At 45.6% G+C, this 18,038-nt stretch overlaps 1 protein-coding gene across 5 annotated transcripts in view; it reads right to left on the reverse strand.

Moving 5' to 3' along the window:
* Window positions 1-570: 570 nt before the first annotated feature.
* SEC24C (SEC24 homolog C, COPII coat complex component) overlaps window positions 571-18,038 on the reverse strand; it is a 115,957-nt gene continuing 98,489 nt past the window's right edge. For all 5 annotated transcript variants that reach the window (XM_056530663.1, XM_056530666.1, XM_056530665.1 and 2 more), the window contains 14 exons: window positions 13,506-13,621; window positions 13,105-13,229; window positions 12,826-13,017; window positions 11,999-12,092; window positions 11,798-11,914; window positions 10,779-10,949; window positions 10,561-10,657; window positions 9,925-10,070; window positions 9,273-9,411; window positions 6,884-7,002; window positions 6,579-6,758; window positions 4,172-4,363; window positions 2,592-2,681; window positions 571-1,341 (listed from right to left, as the gene is read on the reverse strand). In XM_056530663.1, the coding sequence (XP_056386638.1) occupies window positions 1,201-1,341; window positions 2,592-2,681; window positions 4,172-4,363; window positions 6,579-6,758; window positions 6,884-7,002; window positions 9,273-9,411; window positions 9,925-10,070; window positions 10,561-10,657; window positions 10,779-10,949; window positions 11,798-11,914; window positions 11,999-12,092; window positions 12,826-13,017; window positions 13,105-13,229; window positions 13,506-13,621 (1,919 nt within the window). In that variant the 3' untranslated portion in view covers window positions 571-1,200. The remainder of the gene's footprint in view (window positions 1,342-2,591; window positions 2,682-4,171; window positions 4,364-6,578; window positions 6,759-6,883; window positions 7,003-9,272; window positions 9,412-9,924; window positions 10,071-10,560; window positions 10,658-10,778; window positions 10,950-11,797; window positions 11,915-11,998; window positions 12,093-12,825; window positions 13,018-13,104; window positions 13,230-13,505; window positions 13,622-18,038) is intronic.

The raw sequence follows: 18,038 nt of genomic DNA on the forward strand, positions 1-18,038 counted from the left end.
CAAGATGATGATGATGATGATGAAACCTTAAATTAACTCTCATCAGGTCTCCCCAGCAAGTTACCTCCATGTGTGCAGACAATTTTAGATAAAGTGAAATACAAAATCTAACCAATCTTTATTTAGCCCCCAACTTTAAAGCCTTAAAACAGAAACAACAGAAACGGACATATATTCTTGATTTTTCAGTAGCATAACACGCAGGTTCAGGAAATTCCTCAGTGCTGATATCCATAATATATGGCCATCTTTTCCTGAGAACCTGTGTGTTCTTAACAGAAGCTTTTTATATGAACGTTTACTCCATCCATCTGGCCATCATTATACTATACTTTTTGTATACAAAATTGTACATGTAGGATTCCATTGTTCTAGTATTCTACAGCAATTTATTTGATTCATATCTTCCATCCAAATGTAAATATATTTATATTGGGCAGCTCCCTCTACACAATAACTACTAATGTAAAGCTTACTACTTTATGGATCAATTCAATGTGGACATCAGAAAGCCCAATTTAGAAGGAGTAGATTAGTCCGGGGGGGAGGAGCATTTATCTGAAATCATGCTGATGAGAGATAGATTTATTCTTTAAACCATGTGGTCATGTGTTACAATCCTTAAAAACTAATTAAAAAAAAAATACCCCAATTTTAATAAATCGGGTTTGTCATGAACGCACATTAAAGTGATGATGTTTCAGACTTGTTATTGAGACTTTCTAAGCATAAATACAGCAATCAGAACATCTCTTCTCATTCCTTTTTAATCCAATCTAATAAATGACAATATTTTTTTGTTCTGCAGTGATTCCACAAGCTCCTCCCAAAGTTAAAATTCCTTTTTATATTAGCAGTAGAAGTTGCAATAGATGTCCACTTAGGGACCTGTACAGTCCTCAGTATAAATGGTTTTATAGACAGAACTAGGTATCATTGTTTGAAAATATTTTTCAGGTCTCTGTTAAGACCCATTTTGGGAAGTAAACAATTCTAATTTAAGTTTTTCATTTAATTTAGGGAAAGATAGGAAAATCTGTGAAGGAAGGGAATCATTTAAAATAAAGACAAGGGAGGACCAATCTGAGAGCACATCTGTTATTTGGTGTCCTGGTTGTAGTAGCATAGTAAAAAGACCAAGGTGGATAGCATAATATCTCCAATGTCACTGTAGGTGAAAATCATCATTTCTTCTTAGCTCTAACTTAGAAGCTGTCGGATCTCCTTGTGCATGTGACAAAGGAAATCGACGTAGGAAGCGCCTCCATTTAGATTCTTGTCTTCTACTAACAGATGTTTGAAAAACATCTCGAGCTTGTCATCCTGCTTGACGACCAGCAACTAGAAGAGGAGATTAAGAAAACAGATATTATTACTTTAAGGGTGGGGTAAGTGCTCGAGGTTTACTGTATATTGTTTTGGTTTATATGTATTTATCATAAACCCAGAGCAATAATCAGTAAGCAGATTGCAGAGGAGGAGGGGTGGGGGATGTATAACCAATTCCCACATATGGATGTATTATCACAACTAGAGATGAGCGAACTTACAGTAAATTTGATTTGTCACAAACTTCTCAGCTCGGCGGTTGATGACTTTTCCTGCATAAATTAGTTCAGCTTTCCGGTGCTCCCGTGGGCTGGAAAAGGTGGATACAGTCCTAGGAGACTCTTTCCTAGGACTGTATCCACCTTTTCCAGCCCACCGGAGCACCGGAAAGCTGAACTAATTTATGCAGGAAAAGTCATCAACTGCCGAGCTGACACGTTCGTGACGAATCGAATTTACTGTAAGTTCGCTCATCTCTAATCACAACCTATCATCAACAGGACTTAAAAGTGGGTTTCCCCCCAAAGTTGGTAAAAATCAGATGCGTCCCACAACAAGTGAAGGAGTACTAATGTGCCTTTTTGTTGTGAATGCATAAAAAATGACCTATTTTGCTGTACTGTTCTCCTTCACAGATCTCATCACTTCCTGGTTTCCTCTCTTGAACTGTGACCCTGTTGTTGCAAGGAAAAAGGGCATACTTTCCCACAATCCTCCTTGCTTGCATACACAGTATAGACCAGTGCTTTCCAACCAGGGTGCCTCCAGCTGTTGCAAAACTTCAACTCCCAGCATGCCCGGACAGCCAAAGGCTGTCCGGGATTGCTGGGAGTTGTAGTTTTGCAACAGCTGGAGGCATCCTGGTTGGGAAGCACTGGTATAGACTAACAGGCACTATGCAGTTGAATTAAGCATGTGTGCCCATCTCAGTGTATGCCCTATGATGGCACATGGGGGGATTAGTATATATATACACACCTCAAACCGTACAGAAATGCTTGTATATTGGAAATATATTTAGTGTCACTTAATGCATCAGTTTAGACTCCTTTACCTTTGTAGTAAAAGCCCTTTAATGGTATGTCCTGTGATACATAGTAAGGGTAATAAAGTTCATAATAAATAAAAAAAAATTAATATAATAATAATTCCCCAACACTATCAACAATGTTTCCTGGATTGGTGGCAATAAAAAGTAAAAGTCCTAGCACAGTAAATAAGGCCTCATGCACATTAAGAAGTTGCGGTATCCATTTTCTTACCTTCATGTATCGCGGTCTCTGTGCTCTGAACATGGTGATAATGGCATGCATTTTATTGGAAACTGGATTGTCCAAGACTGGTAAAGCACTCTGTGGAAAGAAAGTGAGGTCAAGGATACAAAAATTCTAGAATTTATACAACAAATAAACACAAGTTGATTATTAGTTAACTGTTCTTCAGGCCAACTGAACACAAGCATATTGGGGGAGATATGTTAAAATCTGTAAAGAAGAGTGGTGCAGTTGCCCACAACAACTGCATTGGTGTGCTTTTTTTTTTTTAAGATAAAAAAAAACCAAAAAAAAACAAAGAAGCAATATGATTGGTTGCAATGGGCTGCTGCTTCACCTTTCCTCTACACAGATTTTGCTAAGTCTCCACCATTATATCTAAGGGTCATATTCCAACTGTGGGTATTACTGACCCCAACTCAGGGGGATCTATTGTGCAGTGAATTTGGGACAGAAAACTCAGTTATATAATCACGTTCATGTTTCCAAAGCATGACATGTTCACCATGGGGAACCTGGAAGAAGAGCGCAACAGGGACCGCAGCGGGACAACCAAGGCACTAAGGGAGCCGCGGAAGGTAAGTAAATTAAGGTGGTAAATTTGCCTAAAAACTTTCCTATTCTGGAGAGCTCCTATAAGAGGTGTGTTAATACAATCAGCACAACTTACATCAGTGGACTTTCTCTTACGATGGCATATGAGACACCAGTCTTAATAACTACCCCCCAAAGTCTCCGCTATACCAATACATACACACATTTATTGTGCAGTAGCATTTGCAACCATTTTGAACTATAATTATGTCAAGATATCATTTAAAATATGACTAGAGTTATTGCATAAAGTGGTTGCATCACCTCTATATGATCTCACTAGGAGCCAGAACAGTAAGATTTACAATGAGAGGCTCCTGATCTACAGGCTCAACATAATCATGTATTACATGGTTGTACATTAGATTGAATGGCCATCAAGAACTACTATATTTTTCATGCCAAGAAGCAAAGGATCATTGTATAAGATGTGGAAGTGCGGCCTTGTTTGTTTGTTTTTCTACATTTATGTCATATTGTGTTTTCTGCCCCCCCCCCCTCTTTTATTATTTTGTTTTACCTGCCCAGCACTTTGCCCCAACCATGCCATCCAGGCCTATTTAATCAGCAGGAGACTGCACACAGATATGTTTCTAAGGATAAGTTCACACTGGGGACATTCCGTCAGCGGAATTCTGCTTGAAGCAGAATCCTATTGTTTTCAAACACATTTTCCTACTCTGTACACACTGGATTTTCCACATCAGTATGTACATCTACCCCAAAAAAAGAAGCAGCTCATTCTTTGGATGAAATTCCTCCAGACTGCATAGTACATCTATGAGATGCTGCATGCCTGTGTGGTCCTACCGCCGATGATGTCTGTTACTAGCGGACATTCAGCCACAGTGACTCCAGAGAGGGAACACATGTTGAGGGAGCTTTACCATCTGTTCCCATTGATGTGGAGCTATGTCTTTATGTTTCATATTGCTGCTTACAACTAAACACAATATAGATCATCTACTACTTACCAGGTTGCAGTCTATGAGACTAAAAGAAGAAACGCCAAAAAGGTTCTGGATTAGGGCCTGCTGCACATTAGCACCAACCCAGATAAATAAATTCAGGCCATTCTCAAGTATATATATGTCGCCCTTGGAGAGTCGTTCTTCTGAGGTCCGGATAGCCACAGGCAGAGAATCACTGGTAGGATCTACTTTGGACTAAAAGAAGAGGACATGATATTTAGGGCTTGTTCTCAGAGGAAAAAGCCACACTGCAAACCACATAATAAAAATAATAAAAAAACATTTTACTTAGATATCAGCTCCTATTCATTACAGTGGGGAATGATCAAAAAACTCACCTGGTTTAAAGGGACCCTGTCACCCATTTTATGCTGCCAAACCACGGGCAGCTTGAAACAGATACAGGCAGGGAGATGGCAAGATACTATGATTTACTCTAAAAGTTCTCTGGTGTTTCAGACAATATATTTCACGGTTTCTCAACTGGATATCTAATATGTAATTTTTTTTCCTATAAACGTTATTTGTTATTTTACACTTATTTTTACAATTCTAACACTGCCTAATTATCACAGACTGTGGCCCAAATTTACTAATCACTGTTCTGCTTTCATTTTTCCAGCGCTTGTCAAGATATGAAAGCTGAGCTGTGATTGGTTGTTATTGGCAAAGATGAGACAGTTTTGATTTTAGGCAGATTGGCACATATTTTTAAACGGGGAAAAAGCAGTCGGCACAAGCACTGCATAAAACTTCCGATGAAAAATGAAAATGCAGCCAGTAAGTCGACAATTGGTTGTGCTCAGCTAATATATTGTAAAGTCTTATACTGTGTAGATGAGAAAGTGGCAACTCGCCATGTGTAGTTCTGGGTATTTATCATGAAAGTGTATACAGTGATAAAACATAGACTTTCCTCTGCTCACCATGGGCTGAGACACTTCAGTGCTGTGTGTACAGGTGACAGCTGTTTTATGCCTTGATTTCACTTCTACAGACAGGTCTGCAGAAGCACAATCTAGGCGCAAAACAACCGTCACCTATACACACAGCTCCAAAGCTTCCCAGCCCATGGTGAGCAGAGGATAGTCTGTTTTAGCACCGTATGCACTTTCATGAATAAACACTCAGAACGACATATGGTAAAAAAAGCCTTTTTACCCAATTCATGGGATAAACGGATAGAATTAACATTACAGTGGGCATTAACCTGTCACTTGACAGCTGCACGCTTTTTCCAAGATAGAATAGGACATTCATAATATATATAAAGAAAGTGGAGCTCACAAAACACACAACATGGGGTTAACTATGACCCTCTCACCCAGAAGGGGAAAACATTGAATAAATTCAATAAAATATTCACAGTCCTCAATGTTCTACCCACCAGGGGTATATGATGGAAATCAATGCAAGTATGGTGAATATAAAAGGGTAAATATTTATTATTTCATATGTATCTATGTGACTTAATTGTGATTTTAGGAGAGAAATAAATATTTCCCCTTTTATATTAACCATACTTGCATTGATTTCCATCATATACCCCTGGTGGGTAGAACATTGAGGACTTCATTCAGCACTTATTCTACTGTACAGTGCCATTCAAAGGCGTATCAGCATTAAAGGAGATCTGCAGTGGTATAATAACTTATCCCCTATCCGTGGTAGTGCTGGATCCTTGTATGGGAGATTGCAGGGGGTCCCAGCTGCAGATTCCCTTTAAGTCTAGGGCTACAAAGTCACTCTGGCAGCAATATAGGTTATACAGTTAATGTTTGTAGTGTTGGGGTGTATGCACACCACATTTTCACTATACGGGTGTCTGATCCGGCTGGGGGAGGGAAAAACTGTGCCCTCCCGTACCCCAGCCGGACCGGCGCTGAAATCCATTGACTTTAATGAGCTGACCGGAGTCACGGTTTTACTCCAGTAGGCTCATTTTTGACCAGTATCCGGTTTTCTTACCGGACCTCAAAACGTACTATACTACATTTTGAGGTCCGGTCAGAAAACCGGATACGGGTCAAAAATGAGCCTACTGGAGTAAAACCGTGACTCCGGTCAGCTCATTAAAGTCAATGGATTTCAGTGCAGGTCCGGTTGGGGTACGGGAGCGCACGGTTTTCCCCTCCCCCAGCCGGATCTGGCACCCGTATAGTGAAAACATGGTGAGCATGCACCCTTACAGTGCCTGAATCATACTGCAAGGCAGCTATTGCAGTATGGACTCCTGTTTGTGGCCACCGTGTCTATAGAATGTAATTTTACTTCCCAGTATCAAGGGATATACATGCTAATGGGATGCAAACAAACAGACTTTGGTGATAAATTCACTACTTCACATTTGTCAAATTGACCCAATTAGGGAAAAGGTTATCTCTCATTTCCATGCAAGAAAAGTACTTACAAAGGGCAAAAGTCTTGGGTAGAAAAAGACATTGGTATCTGCAACATCCATGGAAGAAATCAACTGGCGGATATAGGCCCGGTCATCAATGGTCACTTCAGGACCAGGCTGCAACACATCACTTTTGAGTATACAGTTCAGGTAGACAGGAAGCAGCTTCATGCATTCTGGGAGGATCAGCTAAAAGAAAAGGTTTATGAGCGCAAGTTCTTTCTGAGGACCTTACAACACTGGAATTTATAGAGAACAAAAAGAACACACACAACATACACTACAGTTCTTTGCCTTTATTAGCATCTCGTTACCTGTCCAGCAGATGAAGGACTAGCACAATTCTTGCGATAACAGGCCAGGATCTGCGAACACTGATTGATAAGGGTATCTCTAACAGTCTTTGTTGGGTTATTTAGGACTCCCCTGTATGCTGTAAAAATACATGCAGATAGATTATAATTAATATATTCTATATATAGGTGATAAGAGAAAAAACAGCATTGTTGCAGAAAATACAACAGAGCAGATTAGATTACACAGACATACAATATGCTAAAAAGCATATGAACCAATATGTATTTAAATCGTTTTGCTCTTTACAATTAGATTACTTTTCTGACTTTATTGCCACAAATATTTCACTTTAATGTAATACCCCCACAGAGTGCCCACATTATCCGGTACAAACCTCTAGTAGTGGGTGATTTTAGATCAGTTAAAATACAATGTGCCAAAAAGAGTCTAGTCCACGTTGTCACAAGTTCTACAGACTTGTCTGTACTTTCATGCTGCAACATCTCAATGGTGATCTAATGGATTGGGATCTGGGGACTGCAGCTCATTGGTGTACACTAAGCTCACTGTCGTGTTTGTGAAATCAGTCTGAAATGATGTGCGCTCTGGGAGATGGTGCATATTTCCGCTGAAAGCAGTGAACAAGACATTACTCTAAGGGAATTACTCACCAATCACTCACCTCCACTTTAACGTAGTGGTCTGATTCATTTGGCAGAATGTAGGTCAGGGGATACCAATGCCAATAATAGGTGGGAAACCCTTTTATTACATTTCCCATAGCTACACCATAAAGGTCTGAGGTGAAGACCCCTTCCAACTTTAAACACATGTTCACATATTAAATTAATCCACATACAATTTTAGCTGAGATCATTTAACTTTGTATATGCCTGATGACAATGCTTCTAACTGTAAATGTTCCTCTGGGCTATAATAGGCAAAATGATTTACAGATATTTATAAAGACATTTAAATCCCAACTTCACAATACTGCATTTTTAGGCTGGGTTCACAAGGAGTATTCTGATCAGCATTTGGTCAGTATATTAGCTAAAACCCAGAGTGAGCCCAAACACAGACAGATATGCAAATCTTTCCATGTAGTGTACAACAAGTATACAGCAAGAAGTTTCCCCTTTTCTATCCAGCAGAAAAACCCAAACCCCAACCAAAAGCACCCAAACTGAAACTGCTGTCCTCCATCAAGTGATTGGGGTTCATGGATACATTTGCCCTATACACCAAGAGATTTTCACTGCCAACAAATTATGCAAGTAAATTATGATTTGCAGTGGGGGAAAAAGGCCACATTTTAAAACGTCCTGCAAATGATTTAAGTGAGAATTGTCTTAAAGTGCCAATTCAGATTATAATTTCTTGATATGTAGAGAAACAGATGCACCAAGTATGTGAACATTTGTGAGATTACACATAATCAGGTGGGAGTCACATCTGTGCTGGAGGCTATTGTTTGGTGCCTCAGTCACAGATTCTTTTAGGTCTGCTGCATGACAGACCCCAATGGACTGACATTATTTGGGTATGTCGAGCTTTCCACTGACGTCCATCATTTTACTGAAAAAAAACAAAACTGGACATAAAAGAAATACTGCATACAACTTTTTGTGTCTGGTTATTTAAAGGAGACATGCAAATAAACGTATCCCCTTATCCACGGGATAGGGGATAAGTAGCTGACCGCGGGAAGTCTGAGAGCTGGGACCCGGCTCTCAGTGAGAAGTACGTGTTGCAGGCGGCATGCGCACCAGTCATTTTTATGGGAGCGCCAAAAGTACAGCATTCGGGCATCATCGGCACTCCCATGGAAATGAATGGAGGGTGTGCAGTCTACTGGTAGACGACATGCACTCCTCAGTGAGAGAGCCGGGAGGGTCCCAGTGGTTGGTCCTTCCGCGATCAGCTACTTAGCCCCTATCCTGTGGATAGGGGATAAGTTCACTTTCGCTGGAGTTCTCCTTTAAACTGATTCTGCGATTCCCTGATACAGGATATGAAAGGTTAGTAGGCGCCTCGTCCTGACTGCATAATTACCTCCCTTGCTTTCCTGGCGCCTCTGTGGTGTTCTTCCACCTTCTGATGACATCCTGCTTAGCCAGGTACAGAGCTGAGTAAGGGAACAGGATGTCACCGGAAACTAGCAGAACAGGAGTGCAACATGGATGGAAAGATCTGACAGCTTCAGTGTTGGGAGAGCGAAGGGGGTAAGTATGTGTTATTATTTTAATGCAAGGGAAGGCATATACTTCCCTTTCACATTTTTTGGAAAATTCCTTTACTATAAATGCACATATGATGTGTACCACAATTACGCACTTATGCTTAAACAGTAAACTGAATAAAACAGAAATTAGGACACTAGTAAACTTGCTAGTAGGGACTTACCAAACTTGGCAAAGTAGTTAATAAGCGTGTCAGTCTCGCAGTTTCGATATAAATCTGCCAACTGTGTGCAGCAATTCAATGCCATATTATGTACACGAAGTCTGCGCTGACCTCCAACACTGGTGTACAAGACAGCACACTAAGAAACAAAACCCATGTAACATTAAGTGGTTCCATATGTAATGTTTTGTAAGCCAAGGGCGAAAACAGATATTGTAAATTTGGACACCAGAACACTATTTTTAAAGGGGTACTCCGCCCACAGACATCTTCTCCCCTATCCAAGATGTCTGATCGTGGGGGTCCTGCTGCTGGGACCCACTGTGATCTCTGTGCAGCACCCCTATTAAATAGGTGACTACAATTGATTATATTATAATCTAATGTTCGCTACAAAATAATAAAAGCAATACAAAGCTTAGAGGACTTTGTTTCTTACTCTCCATTCTTTGGCAATGGGGCTGATGCAAACAGCTCAGCGTACTTGGCCATCCTAATTCAGCTGCATAAACTTAGAATAGAAAGGCAGCATGTAAGCATGACTGCTCCAATCAAACTCCTACTCACTGGGGACATGCAAATAGGGTGCTCCAGCTCTGTCCACCTCCCCTTTCACTGTTGTAGAGATTAATGGTGGTCGCTCATGTCCTACCTGGAGAAGGGCGCCAATCTCTTCGTTTAGTTTATCATCATGCTTAAATTCAACGGTAATGGTTTTATCACAATCCAGTCCTGCCAATTCAACATCTGTGGTGTTACTCATGTAAAAGGCCCCGAAAAAGTCAGTTGCCCGGATACCTGGAACAGAAGGGAACAATATTTTATTGTACACAAAATATCTAGCCTATTATGGCTTATAACCCTCAGCTTCAGCATGACCTTTTTCAACTCTTTAAAGGAGTTATCAAACTTTAAAAAAAAAAACAATGCCCTATTCTCCTGGTAAATCTTAAATTCTAGATTAGAAGTGGATCGATTTCTGGTACCTGAACTGATCAGCTGTTTGGACAGGCTATGGGGCTTGTGCGACAGCTGCAGCCTCTTTAATGCTTTTACTGGCTGTAGGCCAATTGCCACTTGCAAGCACAGAACTATCTTTAGCTGCAGCACAGGATATTACTGCCACTCTCATACGGCTCTACAGTAGGGTAACTGAATGCTTGGTGTCAGGATCTCCCACAGATTACAGCTGATTACTCAGGGGCCCAGCAGAAGGGTAACTAATCAGTTTATACTAATGGTTGGCCAAAAGAGAAGAATCCCATTATTAAAGCCCAAAAATACTCACCAGTGCTAGTTCTGACCCTCATAACTGCATCAAAGCCTATATCTTTCTGGACATCTCTGCGCAGGTCATTCAAAAACCTCTCCTTATCAGTTTCCATCTATCAAGAAAATAGCAAGGATTAAAGAAACAAGCACAAACTTGGTTTGCCTAATTGCTCCGCAACATGCGCATATATTCTTGTGGTAGAAACATCTATCCATACAAAAAAAAATGCTTACCTGAAAGAAAGTGTATTTGTAAACGGAACCGCCAGTCTGGTAAGGAACAACACCAAGTGTGGCCACATCAAGGTACTGATTTGGAAAGAGAAAAAGGTCCACACAGCAGCCCTGAGCTATGCAATCCTTGGCCAAGTTATTATAGAATGTTGTTTGAGGTTGAAATAGGGTCTGTGATAAAATAAAAAAAGAATAGATCAGACATTTTGTTTTCAAACCAAGCCCTGAAACTCTTAAAACTTAATTTGGGGTTTATTCATACATACTAGGGTCAAATTAGTAGGTTTTCACTAGAAATGTCTTACTGTAAATATATATTAACCCCTTTAGGACAAAATGTATGTCCTGATGCCCTGCTACTTTGCACACAGGATGCAATGCAATGCGCACCAGGATGCAGTACAATGATGTCCTATCCATGAAGGAAGAGCAGGATCTGCACTCTTCATGTATGGCGGGTCGTGGCTGCTAGCAGCAGCTGGAGACCCACCGATAATGGTGGTCAACAGAAATCCCGCTGATGCCCAACCACTGACCCTTCAGATGCAGTGACATGATCAATACTGATCACAGCATTTGAAGCATTGCAGGGGCTTTGTACGGCGCATTGGATCACTCGCAGCATGACCGTGGGGATCCGATGAGCCAAGATGGTGGCCAGAGGTCTTCTCCTGACAGGCTCCGGATCTTTTTCTCTGGTCTGCCTTTTGGCCCTCCCCTAATAAAAATTGTCCTTTTTTTATTTATTTATTTAAATATTACTAAAATATATTTGGTATTGGTACATGCGTAAATGTTTGAACTACCAAATATAACATTAATGATCCCATATGGTAAATGGCGTAAAGGTAAAAAAAAAAAAAAGTTTGCTAGTACATTACGGGTCAAGAGAGGGTTAAAACTAGTGGTGGGAAAAAAAGCCTAGTACATGATTTGTGGGTGGAATTCACATGTATTTTGAATAAAAGGGATTCTGCTGTACATTATACTGGAGCACTGTTAAGAGATTTTATAGATACCTTTTCTTTATCTGTATTGAGAAGCTTTTTATCATCTCTGTTCTTCAGCTTCCCTGGTGCTTCAGCAATAGGAAGAGTTGTGTGAAAAACAAAAAGCTTTCCTGCACAGTCTGCTGCCTAGAAAAAAAATACTAGAAATGACTGCAAAGCTGCAGGACACAATAGCATCATAGAAAAGTTTAAACTTTCACAGATTTTTACCTTCAGGGCTTCTAAACCAGCTTGAACAACAGGTGCAAAAACAGTCTCTGTTTCTCTTGTGTCAGCAAACAACTCTGGAATCTGGTCTAGTAAACTATGGTAGACAAAGTAAACAAAGGGTGTTTTTGGTTCAAAATTACTTTTGATTCAGGAATTCACATATTGCTAAAGTGAAGGTTCAGGAGTCAGGAATGGAAAGGAATGGTGACATTACTATAGTCAAGAAGTAATACTATTGGCCCCACCTTTGTTATATCTCAAAAGGATGCAGCAGTGCTCAATAGAGGTCAATGGGACTGCAAAGTGTGAGTGCCAAGGCCCTTCATTCTATTAATCATTTGGGGCTTAAATTAAAGACTCATACAATTCTTATGCAATAAAACGATCAAAGCAATATCAAAGTTTAGATAACGTTGAACCCTTTTTGAACTGCCACTCAAAATGAATGAGCCATATGACCCATCGAAATCTGGAAGCAACGGGAGAAGAAAAAAGGCAGCCCAGTTGCCAAGGCAACCGTAAGCCCCTTAAAGTGGATCCAACAGAGCTCTGTCCACCAAGTCAAGCAGATTCGGTCACACATCGAATATTTTTTCCACAGGGAATCCTCATTTGCGCACCCACAAGAAAATCTGCATGATATGGTAAGGATTTTTTTCCAAGGACTGACTTCATGCGTGGCCATACCAGTAATAAACTACACTACAAACACAATATGATAGTTGCAGCCAAGAAGACATGCAATGTTCTTTGTCCCCAAGTATCTTATTGAAGGAAAAGACATACATTTATGACATTCCTGTACAACTACAACAGGTGGCAATTACCTGGTAATGACTGTTCTTGATTCATTCACATTGACAAGAAATCCATCAAGCAAGGGGACAAACATATCAGCCACATCAGAAACAACCATCATCTGTGGCTGTGCCAGAGAGCTTTTCACATTATAGAAGTGAAGAACTTTGTTGTAGGTTACAAACCCAACCCTTACCACTGATTCCTCCATGTTACCTTCCCTAGAAAAGAGAAAATACTGAATTTATTAATGGACTGTGGCTAAATATAAAGATGATAAATCTTATACTAACTACAGTAATACTAGCCTGGGCAGATAATCGATGAGTTGCTTCAGCTCTTCACAGATCAGTGAAACCAAACCACTCTTTACAGCATTGTACGACACGTCAATCATAAATATGAAGGCTGGAGGGTTTGGAAATTTATTATTCTGTTTGCACAGGGGAAAAAGAACAAAACACAAATAGATTGTTCAAATACTGTAATGTAAACATAAATAAAAATAATGTTACATTATAATTGTAGATATGGGTTGGAGTGGATGAACATCAATAAGGCTAAAGGGCCATGCACATCAACTTTTGGTTTTGATCTTTTTTTCCCATTATCAACTTATTCAGAATATCATAGATCTCACACTTATCAGGCCTTATTAATGTAGGATTAAAGGTTTGTATACTCTTAAATAAAGAAAGGAGTGTTCTACCTTGCAGTAATCCATAGTTGCTGTGAATTCATAAGATCCCATTGACAGTTCAGGTCTATCATAACAATCTACTCTCTTTCCAGTGTGATCCAAGTGCTGAAAGTAGTGAGGCGGCACTGAAAAGCAAACAAAACAGATTTAATAAAAAAAAAAAAGTAGAGTTAAGAAACAAACTGTAATGGAAAACAACCATGTATACATAGACCATCAATGGACTAGCAGCTGCATGAGCTCTCTCACACACACACTTTTTTTAAGTATTGTTAGGCAAGGTTCACACTACGGAATTTCTGCCTGGACAAAATTCGGCTGGAGATTCCGAGTGCAGGCAGCTGGGACAATTTGAGATGAGCTTCGGCGGCGGCAGGGGGAGATGAGCTTCGGCGGCGGCAGGGGGAGATGAGCTTCGGCGGCGGCAGGGGGAGATGAGCTTCGGCGGCGGCGGCAGGGGGAGATGAGCTTCGGCGGCGGCGGCAGGGGGAGATGAGCTTCGGCGGCGGCGGCAGGGGGAGATGAGCTTCGGCGGCGGCGGCAGGGGGAGATGAGCTTCGGCGGCGGCGGCAGGGGGAGATGAGCTTCGGCGGCGGCGGCAGGGGGAGATGAGCTTCGGCGGCGGCGGCAGGGGGAGATGAGCTTCGGCGGCGGCGGCAGGGGGAGATGAGCTTCGGCGGCGGCGGCGGCAGGGGGAGATGAGCTTCGGCGGCGGCGGCGGCAGGGGGAGATGAGCTTCGGCGGCGGCAGGGGGAGATGAGCTTCGGCGGCGGCAGGGGGAGATGAGCTTCGGCGGCGGCAGGGGGAGATGAGCTTCGGCGGCGGCAGGGGGAGATGAGCTTCGGCGGCGGCAGGGGGAGATGAGCTTCGGCGGCGGCAGGGGGAGATGAGCTTCGGCGGCGGCAGGGGGAGATGAGCTTCGGCGGCGGCAGGGGGAGATGAGCTTCGGCGGCGGCAGGGGGAGATGAGCTTCGGCGGCGGCGGCGGCAGGGGGAGATGAGCTTCGGCGGCGGCAGGGGGAGATGAGCTTCGGCGGCGGCAGGGGGAGATGAGCTTCGGCGGCGGCAGGGGGAGATGAGCTTCGGCGGCGGCAGGGGGAGATGAGCTTCGGCGGCGGCAGGGGGAGATGAGCTTCGGCGGCGGCAGGGGGAGATGAGCTTCGGCGGCGGCAGGGGGAGATGAGCTTCGGCGGCGGCAGGGGGAGATGAGCTTCGGCGGCGGCAGGGGGAGATGAGCTTCGGCGGCGGCGGCGGCAGGGGGAGATGAGCTTCGGCGGCGGCGGCGGCAGGGGGAGATGAGCTTCGGCGGCGGCGGCGGCAGGGGGAGATGAGCTTCGGCGGCGGCGGCGGCAGGGGGAGATGAGCTTCGGCGGCGGCGGCGGCAGGGGGAGATGAGCTTCGGCGGCGGCGGCGGCAGGGGGAGATGAGCTTCGGCGGCAGCGGCAGGGGGAGATGAGCAGCGGCAGCGGGAGATGAGCAGCGGCAGCGGGAGATGAGCAGCGGCAGCGGGAGATGAGCAGCGGCAGGGGGAGATGAGCAGCGGCAGGGGGAGATGAGCAGCGGCAGGGGGAGATGAGCAGCGGCAGGGGGAGATGAGCAGCGGCAGCGGCAGGGGGAGATGAGCAGCGGCAGCGGCAGGGGGAGATGAGCAGCGGCAGCGGCAGGGGGAGATGAGCAGCGGCAGCGGCAGGGGGAGATGAGCAGCGGCAGCGGCAGGGGGAGATGAGCAGCGGCAGGGGGAGATGAGCAGCGGCAGGGGGAGATGAGCAGCGGCAGCGGCAGGGGGAGATGAGCAGCGGCAGCGGCAGGGGGAGATGAGCAGCGGCAGCGGCAGGGGGAGATGAGCAGCGGCAGCGGCAGGGGGAGATGAGCAGCGGCAGCGGCAGGGGGAGATGAGCAGCGGCAGCGGCAGGGGGAGATGAGCAGCGGCAGCGGCAGGGGGAGATGAGCAGCGGCAGCGGCAGGGGGAGATGAGCAGCGGCAGCGGCAGGGGGAGATGAGCAGCGGCAGCGGCAGGGGGAGATGAGCAGCGGCAGCGGCAGGGGGAGATGAGCAGCGGCAGCGGCAGGGGGAGATGAGCAGCAGCAGCGGCAGGGGGAGATGAGCAGCGGCAGCGGCAGGGGGAGATGAGCAGCGGCAGCGGCAGGGGGAGATGAGCAGCGGCAGCGGCAGGGGGAGATGAGCAGCGGCAGGGGGAGATGAGCAGCGGCAGCGGCAGGGGGAGATGAGCAGCGGCAGCGGCAGGGGGAGATGAGCAGCGGCAGCGGGAGATGAGCAGCGGCAGCGGAGGATGAGCAGCGGCAGCGGAGGATGAGCAGCGGCAGCGGAGGATGAGCAGCGGCAGCGGCAGGGGGAGATGAGCAGCGGCAGCGGCAGGGGGAGATGAGCAGCGGCAGGGGGAGATGAGCAGCGGCAGGGGGAGATGAGCAGCGGCAGGGGGAGATGAGCAGCGGCAGGGGGAGATGAGCAGCGGCAGGGGGAGATGAGCAGCGGCAGGGGGAGATGAGCAGCGGCAGGGGGAGATGAGCAGCGGCAGGGGGAGATGAGCAGCGGCAGGGGGAGATGAGCAGCGGCAGGGGGAGATGAGCAGCGGCAGGGGGAGATGAGCAGCGGCAGGGGGAGATGAGCAGCGGCAGGGGGAGATGAGCAGCGGCAGGGGGAGATGAGCAGCGGCAGGGGGAGATGAGCAGCGGCAGGGGGAGATGAGCAGCGGCAGGGGGAGATGAGCAGCGGCAGGGGGAGATGAGCAGCGGCAGGGGGAGATGAGCAGCGGCAGGGGGAGATGAGCAGCGGCAGGGGGAGATGAGCAGCGGCAGCGGAAGCAGGGGGAGATGAGCAGCGGCGGCTGGTTAAGATTACAGGGGAGGATGAGATGAGGACAGCAGAGGACTTCTAGAAATATGAAACTCCACTGTAGTTTCATATTTGCCGGGTGGTGCCGTGATTAGCCGAGACCAACCGGCCAATCACGGCACCGCCTGGGAAATATGAAATTACAGTGTAGTTTCATATTTTTGGAACTGGCTGGCTCCGCTGCCTTGGCCACTGGCCTGTAGCAAAGACCCGCCCAAGAGTTGCAACTACACTGCTGAAAAAAATAAAGGGAACACTTAAACAACACAATGTAACTCCAACTCAATCACACTTCTGTGAAATCCCACTGTCCACTCAGGAAGCAACACTGATTGACAATCAATTTCACATGCTGTTGTGCAAATGGAACAGACAACAGGTGAAAATTATAGGCAATTAGCAAGGCACCCCCAATAAAGGAGTGGTTCAGCAGGTGGTGAGCACAGACCACTTCTCAGTTCCTATAATTCCTGGCTGATGTTTTGGTCACTTTTGAATGCTGACTATGCTTTCACTCTAGTGGTAGCATGAGACGGCATCTACAACCCACACAAGTGGCTCGGGTAGTGCCGCTCATCAAGGATGGCACATCAATGCGAGCTGTGGCAAGAAGGTTTGCTGTGTCTGTCAGCGTAGTGTCCAGAGCATGGATTCGCTACCAGGAGAAAGGCCAGTACATCAGGAGAAATGGAGGAGACCGTAGGAGGGCAACAACCCAGCAGCAGGACTGCTACCTCTGCCTTTGTGCAAGCAGGAGCAGGAGAAGCACTGCCAGAACCCTGCAGTGCTTCTCCCAGGCCACAAATGTACATATGTTCACTCAAATGGACAGAAAAAGATGCATGAGAGTGGTATGAGGGCCCGACACCGTGCAGGAAGTTTGGCATTTGCCAGAGAACACCAAGATTGGCAAATTTGCCACTGGCGCACTGTGCTCTTCACAAATGAAAGCAGGTTCACACTGAGCACATGTGACAGAGTCTGGAGACGCCGTGGACAACATTCTGCTGCCTGCGACATCCTCCAGCATGACCAGTTTGGTGGTGGGTCAGTAATGGTGTGGGGTGGCATTTCTTTGGGGGGGGCCGCACAGCCCTCCATGTGCTTGCCAGAGGTAGCCTGACTGCCATTAGGTACCGAGATGAGCTCTTCAGACCCCTTGTGAGACCATATGCTGGTGCGGTCGGCCCCGAGTTCCTCCTATTGCAAGATAATGCTAGACGTCATGTGGCTGGAGTGTGTCAGCAGTTCCTGCAAGAGGAAGGCATTGATGCCATGTACTGGACCGCCCCTTCCACAAACCTGAGCACATCTGGGACACCATGTCTCGCTCCATCTACCAACCTCATGCTGCACCACAAACTGTCCACCTCATCAGGAGCATGCCCAAGCATTGTAGGGAGGACACACACACACACTACTGAGCCTCATTTTGACTTGTTTTAACCCCTTAACGACCAAGGAACTAAATTTCCGTCCTGGTGCTGTGGTACTTAGCGCACCAGGACGTAACTTTAAGTCCTGTACATGACCACGAGCATCGGAGCGATGCTTCGATCATGCGCGGCTGGTCCTGGCTGCTGATCGCAGCCAGGGACCCGCCGGTAATGGCTGACATCCGCGATCGCGTGGATGCCCGACATTAACCTCTCAGATGCCGTGATCAATACAGATCACGGCATCTGCGGGA

The sequence above is a fragment of the Hyla sarda genome, chromosome 7, assembly GCF_029499605.1.
Source record: "Hyla sarda isolate aHylSar1 chromosome 7, aHylSar1.hap1, whole genome shotgun sequence".
NCBI lineage: Eukaryota > Metazoa > Chordata > Amphibia > Anura > Hylidae > Hyla > Hyla sarda.